This window comes from Glandiceps talaboti, chromosome 20 (genome assembly GCF_964340395.1).
Source record: "Glandiceps talaboti chromosome 20, keGlaTala1.1, whole genome shotgun sequence".
In the NCBI taxonomy this organism is placed as follows: domain Eukaryota; kingdom Metazoa; phylum Hemichordata; class Enteropneusta; family Spengelidae; genus Glandiceps; species Glandiceps talaboti.
This window is the reverse complement of record NC_135568.1, coordinates 2,452,501-2,463,169: the sequence shown is the minus strand read 5'-3', so window position 1 is coordinate 2,463,169 and position 10,669 is coordinate 2,452,501. Positions and strand designations below refer to the sequence as shown.

The window sequence follows — 10,669 nt, the reverse complement described above, 5'->3', positions numbered from 1 at the left end:
TCAATTCTAAATTGTATGTTTCTGTATTAAAAACTTCTAACATATTATTGGCCTGGGTCATGGGCACAGGGAAAACGACTCATTACGTAAGAGGTGAAAAATGTGAGTTTCTTTGTTTTGCCAATAGCAACAGGTGATACCAGAATCAACCCATCCCGGCCCGGTGCGGTCAGTATAGTATGTTGTAATGGGCGCCCTCACGCATTGGTCAGAGTCTAATCATGAGAAGATTTTAAGACAGTCTGATTTTTTTTATTCATGAGGTGATGAAATAGAAAATTACGGGTATCCGTTAGCACCACAGGCAAGACAGGAGCCTAGAGGTGATGGGTATGGTTCCGATGTGTTAATAGGGGGCTTATAAGCTCTGTAATCGTCTCTGGAAGTTTTCGACGCTTTCTATTGTTCAAACGTACGCCGAAGGTTACCGAGAAAACCGTGATTTGCTCTTCGGGAACCATCGGTCTTTGCTTCTTTGTATGGTGCAGCTGTGGAAAGCAAAGACCGATGATTCCCGAAGAGCAAATCACGGTTTTCTCGGTAACCTTCGGCGTACGTTTGAACAATAGAAAGCCTTACAAACTTCCAGAGACGGTTACAGAGCTTATAAGCCACCTATTAACACATCGAAACCATACCCATCACCTCTAGGCTTTTATCTTGCCTGTGGTGCTAACGGATACCCGTAATTTCATGTTTCATGGCCTCATGAATAAAAAAAATCAGAATTCCTTATTAAACTTGTCACAACTCGATCAGAGATCGATGCGTGAGGGCGCCTCATCATGGCCAACCGTCTGAAAGTTTTAGAAATTGGCTTTCATGATGTATACTGCCATCTACCTTACATTCATATTTGTATTTCGTTGAATAATTTCCCATCACAGATATATATTAACCTTAAATTATCAAAAATCAATTCTAAATTGTATGTTTCTGTATTAATAACTTCTAACATATTATTGGCCTGGGTCATGGGCACAGGGATAACGACTTATTACGTAAGAGGTGAAAAATGTGAGTTTCTTTGTTTTGCCAATAGCAACAGGTGATACCAGAATCAACCCATCCCGGCCCGGTGCGGTCAGTATAGTATGTTGTAATGGGCGCCCTCACGCATTGGTCAGAGTCTAATCATGAGAAGATTTTAAGACAGTCTGATTTTTTTTATTCATGAGGTGATGAAATAGAAAATTACGGGTATCCGTTAGCACCACAGGCAAGACAGGAGCCTAGAGGTGATGGGTATGGTTCCGATGTGTTAATAGGGGGCTTATAAGCTCTGTAATCGTCTCTGGAAGTTTTCGACGCTTTCTATTGTTCAAACGTACGCCGAAGGTTACCGAGAAAACCGTGATTTGCTCTTCGGGAACCATCGGTCTTTGCTTCTTTGTATGGTGCAGCTGTGGAAAGCAAAGACCGATGATTCCCGAAGAGCAAATCACGGTTTTCTCGGTAACCTTCGGCGTACGTTTGAACAATAGAAAGCCTTACAAACTTCCAGAGACGGTTACAGAGCTTATAAGCCACCTATTAACACATCGAAACCATACCCATCACCTCTAGGCTTTTATCTTGCCTGTGGTGCTAACGGATACCCGTAATTTTATGTTTCATGGCCTCATGAATAAAAAAAATCAGAATTCCTTATTAAACTTGTCACAACTCGATCAGAGATCGATGCGTGAGGGCGCCTCATCATGGCCAACCGTCTGAAAGTTTTAGAAATTGGCTTTCATGATGTATACTGCCATCTACCTTACATTCATATTTGTATTTCGTTGAATAATTTCCCATCACAGATATATATTAACCTTAAATTATCAAAAATCAATTCTAAATTGTATGTTTCTGTATTAAAAACTTCTAACATATTATTGGCCTGGGTCATGGGCACAGTTAAAACGACTTATTACGTAAGAGGTGAAAAATGTGAGTTTCTTTGTTTTGCCAATAGCAACAGGTGATACCAGAATCAACCCATCCCGGCCCGGTGCGGTCAGTATAGTATGTTGTAATGGGCGCCCTCACGCATTGGTCAGAGTCTAATCATGAGAAGATTTTAAGACAGTCTGATTTTTTTTATTCATGAGGTGATGAAATAGAAAATTACGGGTATCCGTTAGCACCACAGGCAAGACAGGAGCCTAGAGGTGATGGGTATGGTTCCGATGTGTTAATAGGGGGCTTATAAGCTCTGTAATCGTCTCTGGAAGTTTTCGACGCTTTCTATTGTTCAAACGTACGCCGAAGGTTACCGAGAAAACCGTGATTTGCTCTTCGGGAACCATCGGTCTTTGCTTCTTTGTATGGTGCAGCTGTGGAAAGCAAAGACCGATGATTCCCGAAGAGCAAATCACGGTTTTCTCGGTAACCTTCGGCGTACGTTTGAACAATAGAAAGCCTTACAAACTTCCAGAGACGGTTACAGAGCTTATAAGCCACCTATTAACACATCGAAACCATACCCATCACCTCTAGGCTTTTATCTTGCCTGTGGTGCTAACGGATACCCGTAATTTTATGTTTCATGGCCTCATGAATAAAAAAAATCAGAATTCCTTATTAAACTTGTCACAACTCGATCAGAGATCGATGCGTGAGGGCGCCTCATCATGGCCAACCGTCTGAAAGTTTTAGAAATTGGCTTTCATGATGTATACTGCCATCTACCTTACATTCATATTTGTATTTCGTTGAATAATTTCCCATCACAGATATATATTAACCTTAAATTATCAAAAATCAATTCTAAATTGTATGTTTCTGTATCAAAAACTTCTAACATATTATTGGCCTGGGTCATGGGCACAGTTAAAACGACTTATTACGTAAGAGGTGAAAAATGTGAGTTTCTTTGTTTTGCCAATAGCAACAGGTGATACCAGAATCAACCCATCCCGGCCCGGTCCGGTCAGTATAGTATGTTGTAATGGGCGCCCTCACGCATTGGTCAGAGTCTAATCATGAGAAGATTTTAAGACAGTCTGATTTTTTTTATTCATGAGGCGATGAAATAGAAAATTACGGGTATCCGTTAGCACCACAGGCAAGACAGGAGCCTAGAGGTGATGGGTATGGTTCCGATGTGTTAATAGGGGGCTTATAAGCTCTGTAATCGTCTCTGGAAGTTTTCGACGCTTTCTATTGTTCAAACGTACGCCGAAGGTTACCGAGAAAACCGTGATTTGCTCTTCGGGAACCATCGGTCTTTGCTTCTTTGTATGGTGCAGCTGTGGAAAGCAAAGACCGATGATTCCCGAAGAGCAAATCACGGTTTTCTCGGTAACCTTCGGCGTACGTTTGAACAATAGAAAGCCTTACAAACTTCCAGAGACGGTTACAGAGCTTATAAGCCACCTATTAACACATCGAAACCATACCCATCACCTCTAGGCTTTTATCTTGCCTGTGGTGCTAACGGATACCCGTAATTTTATGTTTCATGGCCTCATGAATAAAAAAAATCAGAATTCCTTATTAAACTTGTCACAACTCGATCAGAGATCGATGCGTGAGGGCGCCTCATCATGGCCAACCGTCTGAAAGTTTTAGAAATTGGCTTTCATGATGTATACTGCCATCTACCTTACATTCATATTTGTATTTCGTTGAATAATTTCCCATCACAGATATATATTAACCTTAAATTATCAAAAATCAATTCTAAATTGTATGTTTCTGTATCAAAAACTTCTAACATATTATTGGCCTGGGTCATGGGCACAGTTAAAACGACTTATTACGTAAGAGGTGAAAAATGTGAGTTTCTTTGTTTTGCCAATAGCAACAGGTGATACCAGAATCAACCCATCCCGGCCCGGTCCGGTCAGTATAGTATGTTGTAATGGGCGCCCTCACACATTGGTCAGAGTCTAATCATGAGAAGATTTTAAGACATTCTGATTTTTTTTATTCATGAGGCGATGAAACAGAAAATTACGGGAATCAGTGAGCACCACAGGCAAGATAGAAGCCTAGAGGTGATGGGTATGGTTCCGATGTGTTAATAGGGGGCTTATAAGCTCTGTAATCGTCTCTGGAAGTTTTTGACGCTTTCTATTGTTCAAACGTACGCCGAAGGTTACCGAGAAAACCGTGATTTGCTCTTCGGGAACCATCGGTCTTTGCTTCTTTGTATGGTGCAGCTGTGGAAAGCAAAGACCGATGATTCCCGAAGAGCAAATCACGGTTTTCTCGGTAACCTTCGGCGTACGTTTGAACAATAGAAAGCCTTACAAACTTCCAGAGACGGTTACAGAGCTTATAAGCCACCTATTAACACATCGAAACCATACCCATCACCTCTAGGCTTTTATCTTGTCTGTGGTGCTAACGGATACCCGTAATTTTATGTTTCATCGCCTCATGAATAAAAAAAATCAGAATTCCTTATTAAACTTGTCACAACTCGATCAGAGATCGATGCGTGAGGGCGCCTCATCATGGCCAACCGTCTGAAAGTTTTAGAAATTGGCTTTCATGATGTATACTGCCATCTACCTTACATTCATATTTGTATTTCGTTGAATAATTTCCCATCACAGATATATATTAACCTTAAATTATCAAAAATCAATTCTAAATTGTATGTTTCTGTATTAAAAACTTCTAACATATTATTGGCCTGGGTCATGGGCACAGGGAAAACGACTTATTACGCAAGAGGTGAAAAATGTCGGTTTCTTTGTTTTGCCAATAGCAACAGGTGATACCAGAATCAACCCATCCCGGCCCGGTCCGGTCAGTATAGTATGTTGTAATGGGCGCCCTCACGCATTGGTCAGAGTCTAATCGTGAGAAGATTTTAAGACAGTCTGATTTTTTTTATTCATGAGGCGATGAAATAGAAAATTATGGGTATCTGTTAGCACCACAGGCAAGACAGGAGCCTAGAGGTGATGGGTATGGTTCCGATGTGTTCATACGGGGCTTATAAGCTCTGCAATCGTCTTTGGTAGTTTGCAAGGGTTTCTATTGTTCAAACATACACCGAAGGTTACCGAGAAAACCGTGATTTGCTCTTCGGGAACCATCGGTCTTTGCTTTCCACATCGACACCAAACTTACAGTGGGATGTATACATGAAGTAATAGAAAACAAAAGCATAAAATATAAAAATAATGAGGGCGCCATCTATATATCACGGCTACATGTTCGTGCATCTGCATCCTTATATTTTTAGTTAAAAATCGATTTTTTGGCATAACTCAAAAACTGTAACACATAGACTCCATTCAAGTGTCTAACCCCCGATTATCAGGTACAATCTTTCAATTAAGACATTGACATTTGACCTTCCGTACACATCCATCCATCCATCCATCCATCCATCCACACACACACACACACACACACACACACACACACACACACACACACACACACACTCACAGACTTTCCTTTCAGCTAGTGACCAGTAACCTTACACTGACTGACTGACTAATCAAAGCCATTAATGCACAAACAATGTTCTGTACACTATATTTATTGAAACACTTACACAAAACGTTTGAGACATTTGAAGGTCAAGACACAGAAATAATCAATTTTGGACGGAAAATATCCCATAATATACATATAGATCATGTGATATGCTGTTTGTGTGGACTACATAATGCAAACCAATATCTCCTTTTCACTCTCAAAGTTATTTTCCAAATCTGAAATATGTACACACTTTGTACATAGTAGAATAGAAATTTAATACATGACTCCATTTGAAATGGTAGTAATATAGTGAAGTTACCTTATTGAAATCTAGTATTTCATTATACTAATGATGTCTGAGTGACTTGGATGAAAGCTACGTAGTTGCTTCAAAAACCAGATTCCAGTAATGTATCTTCACTGTTACCATTTTGAACATGACAAATTTATTTTACATTTTCCAAAAATGTGTATAAGATTTACAATTATCACAATACTAAAACAGTATTGTGTACACATCGTCAAGTTAAATGAAATCAACTTATCTTCAAAAGGGGTCATCCTATTTGTTAAAATCATGGCTTATAACTTTTGAAAGTTTTTTGAAAAGGAAAAGTGATGAAAAACAAAGTCTAGCCACCATAACATATATCAGGTCAAGTGCTGTATATCAACTTGTATGAAGTGAAGCTGTATCCATACATATTATAAAACTTGAAAACACTTACACCAACCTGATTAAAGCATAAATTATTTTGTTTAGTTGACCAAATTTTATTACAACCTGATATTATTAAAGCTATGGCGTGTCTAGTAAAATCAAAATAAATAATGAAATTCCAGATAAATGGTGTTTCAAGTAACTCACAGCTGCTTCATAGTATCTTGGTGCTACAGTAAAATTCTGCAAAAACAATGCCATGTACATCTGTAATTGTAATTTGCATATACCTGAAAAGTACCAGGTGTGAAATGTTTATATTCAAATGTTCACTCGTGTTGCATAAGAGAAGGCACTGTTAGTATTCTTACAGAATCAAGAGTTTGAAAAATTGTTTACACTCTAAACACACTGAAATGGGAGCAGAACACCATTTATTTTTCAATTGTTTTTTTTTTCAGCAATTGAAAAATCTGATTGTGCTCTAAGGTGGGATTGTCCAAGTTCATGATTATACATTGTTTCACAAAAAAAAGAAAAATGATTCACTGAACACAAAAACATAAATATCGCTAATCTTTTTAGAGAACATAAGTTTGTCATCTATCATGTACATATGGATGATTATATGCTGTCCATATCATGTACATTTCATTTTTTTTTCTTGTTCTCTATCACAAACATTTCTTTGAGATTGCCGAAAGGCCCCTCATTTCAATAATTGTTGACTGAAGTAGTAAGTTTATCAATTAGAATACAATGCAGGCTTGCCATTTCTGTAGTGCGGAAAGCTTGTACAAAACATTTACAATGAAGCGTAACTTTGTTCATTTCACATCTCTTGCTGTGATTGGCTGCCAGTTTACATGACCAGGTCCTAGCCATATTAGGATGTACTGAGAATATTATGCTAATTCAACATTTGATCATTATTTCACTCAACATAATCAATTTACATCATCTCTAAATGGTGTGACTTCAATGACAATGTTCATTAACATATTCATAAAATACTGCACCAATTGCATGACAGCATTTGCCCTGTCATTTTGAGTTCATTTGCATAATCATGAATAACTGCACCAATCATATCCCATCACTTGTCCTCTGACATGAGTTACTCACATGGTCATTAGCATATTAATGAAGTATTGTACCAATGACATTACTGTCGGTTCTCTATTAAGTGTTACTCAGATGGTTATTATATTCATGAAACATTGCCCCAATTATATCACTTCACTTTTATCACTTCAATTTTCATTTGAAGAGTGATACACTATTGCAGTGCAATCTACCGTTTTCATTGAAATGTTTCCATGGTAACAAACTTTATGTTATGTTCATAACTTAATGTCTAACTACACAATAAGACATGTCAGTTGTTAACACAAATAATGAAGCAGTATGGAGTAGTAACTACACAAATATGGTGAATCATTCCTCAAAGACGACACATAATTCATAAAATATTCGTCCTTCCTGTCCAGTAGGCGAAAGTCATTAAATGTAAGTTGAAATTTAAACTGGGAGTGTATTTTATATCGAGTTTGGAGTTGCGACTTGTAAATACACATGGCAAGACTGGTGTAAAGCTGCAAGGATTGGAAACATTGTCAGGTATACATCTGACAATATTTGGAATGAATATGTTGACTTGGTTGTATAAAGTGTGCTAACTTAGGAAAAATTTCATGCAAAGACACAACTGTGGAATGAATGGCGCTGAATTTACCTGTACAAAATGTGCTAAGGAATGACTTCATACAAAGATAAAATCCAATATTAAAACAAGATCACCGATAGACAAACTTCAACGGATATACCATATTTAGATTTTCTTGATACTCCTATTAGCCTGTACACATCTGTAAAAGTTACTCATACAGTTAGTTGTCTACATCATAACTGGACACTCAAAGAACTTATAAACTATCAATAAACACAACTGGTTTGGATGGTGTTTTTACAGCGATCAATTACCAACAACAATTACATCTTGGCATGAAACTTGTATTACTCCTGATTCTCAAGAATAGGCAAAGTCAACGCTATATTTATTCCATCGCTGTTTTCATGTCCGAATTGTTTCTTACTATATCTTACTATATATGTATTTCTGGATACTAATTGTGTAATGTAATACTTGGTACAAACTAAGAAGACATATAGTTAGACACTATTATGGTATCTAATGACAAACTCTAAACAATGTCTACATTAGCATTTCTTTGAAGACATTTATAAAGACATTTATGGAAAAGAAATAACAAAGACTTACAGCTAATTCTTGCAAGCAGAAGAAGTCTGGCAACACTCATTTGTTTGAAATCAATTTCCAATGTTATTTTGAATTTTTAACCCTTCTTTACTCCGTATAATGATGCAAGTTTCACAGAAATTTGATAAAATTATCAACGAAAAGTACATTCTTGATTTGCATAATCTATATAAAAATGATAATTTTTTTACATATTTGCATAATTATTTAGAAGCACTGCTGTACGTAGAATTTCCACTTTGTACAAGTACCATACAGAGTATGAATCAGCTTTTGCATATCAAAGCAATATAAGGAGCACTTATTTACAAATATACCCATAATTTGCATAAAAAATCAAAATTTCATATTTGTGAATTTTCATATTTGCATAATCAATGTAAACATGCATCAAATAGCCTTGTATTTGTGAGGTTTCATTACATTACAAAAATAACATTTGCGAGAAATGCAACAATTACTAAGAAATCTGAAATAATGATTTGACAGCACTTGCCAATTTCTGCGCATATCAATCGCTAAATTTCTGTGCAGAACATTTATTTTAACATTTATTTTAACATTTTTTTGGGAGACTTTATTATCTACTACTTTTGTACATTTAACAACATGAATGATATGTGAGTCAAACCTTTATCAATTCAATAGAAGTGCCATTGAAGCAGAATACGCAATGTTGTCAAATCATTATAAATATTTTTCCTGAAAGATTTTCAAAAGAGTAGTAAATGTGTGGATAATATCTGATAAAATGTACAATTTCCTACATGGTAAATCCTACAATTTGGACGGATGGTAGTACAATACATGTGTGTAAATTTTCCTTTCTTGTCCCCCTTTAATAGAGACACTGAGTATTAAATGTAATGTTGTGATGGCAACTGAATTAGGCTATCACTTGTTGTCAGTAATATAATGCTGAAATAAAGCTGGTTGCAAGGTAACTTTGTGTCTTGGTCAGTGCACACACACTCCATTAAAGATAAGATTTAGAAATCTTTGTGCTTAAGAGCTTCTGGTATTTCGATTCCAAGATATTGTAATAGTTCAAAGTATGACCATGTAAATGCAGGATTAATGTCTTGAGTGTGATCTAGTCCATGTGCTTCTGATTGCAGACTTCGATTAAACATTAATCTAGCCTCTAATTCTTTCTGTTTCTTTGCTAATTCTCTGGCAAGCCTTTCAGCTTCTTCCTGTCTTAGTTTAGCTTCATGCTCACGACGTATTCGGTCCTCTTCCTCACGTTTCAAGCGTTCAGCTTCTTCCTCGGCCTTCCTGCGTTCATATTCTAATCTTTCTGCTTCTTCCATTTCAGCCAACATTTCTTGTTCAATACGTAGCCTTTCTGCTTCTTCAGCTCTCAGACGTTCGTCCTCCACTGCGCAGATAGAAGAATATGGAAAGAGATTGTCATTTATGGAACACTTCAAGTAAAATGAGACTCACGGAACAATTTCATTTAAAATTAAAGTTTATAAAATCTCTCAAAGTTCGACAAATGAAAGTTTATTCTTTTGAAAAGAAATTTTAGGTTCACCATCTTGTTTTAAAGGAAGTTGACAAACTTTTATTTTTCCAAACATTTTTAAAACATAGTATTCGGTGGCCATATTTGGATTCAGTAAACATATTGGATTCAGTGCTATATTGTATTCAGTGGCCATATTGGATTCAGTGGCCATATTGGATTCAGTGGCCATATTGGATTCTAAACTGGCTTAATTTTGATTTTATTATGAACTCTATTATTAACATTTGTATGCTGACCCCAAATTCTGTCTTATTGACTTGAAGAGATTTTACAGACTCATGTTTATGTGTGTAAAATAACAGCAATAGTTCTAGACTTGTATTTTCTAATGCACATATTAATCATCATCATTAATTAAAGTTGATTTCTTCCCCCTGGCGGGAGGTCACCGAATGTCCTTCTTTCCATGTTTCCATAGTCATTGATGTTTAATCCAATCTGTTTACATTGTCCTTCCACCATACTCTTCCATGTCAGCTTTGGTCGCCCTCTCCCTCTTTTTCCATCCACCTCCAGTTGATGAATAAAGACATAACCATCATGGGACATCATCATAATAATAACTTCATAAAAATACTGAATTACTTACATCGTTTTCTTTCTTCCTCTTCTTTCACTTTCCTCATTAACTCTTCCATCTTACGTTTGTACTCTTCTTTCTCTCTTCTCTCTCTCTCTTCACGGATTCTTTGTAATCTTTCTCGTTCTACCTCATCCTCTTCAAGTTTCCTCCTCTCTGCTTCTTCTCTTTCCTTTCTTAACC

At 36.8% G+C, this 10,669-nt stretch overlaps 1 protein-coding gene across 4 annotated transcripts in view; it reads right to left on the bottom strand.

Annotated features, from left to right (window-relative positions):
- Nucleotides 1-5,510: 5,510 nt before the first annotated feature.
- LOC144450695 (uncharacterized) overlaps nt 5,511-10,669 on the bottom strand; it is a 62,193-nt gene continuing 57,034 nt past the window's right edge. For all 4 annotated transcript variants that reach the window (XM_078141354.1, XM_078141357.1, XM_078141356.1 and 1 more), the window contains 2 exons: nt 10,496-10,668; nt 5,511-9,753 (listed from right to left, as the gene is read on the bottom strand). In XM_078141354.1, coding sequence (XP_077997480.1) covers nt 9,362-9,753; nt 10,496-10,668 — 565 coding nt within the window. In that variant the 3' untranslated portion in view covers nt 5,511-9,361. The remainder of the gene's footprint in view (nt 9,754-10,495; nt 10,669) is intronic.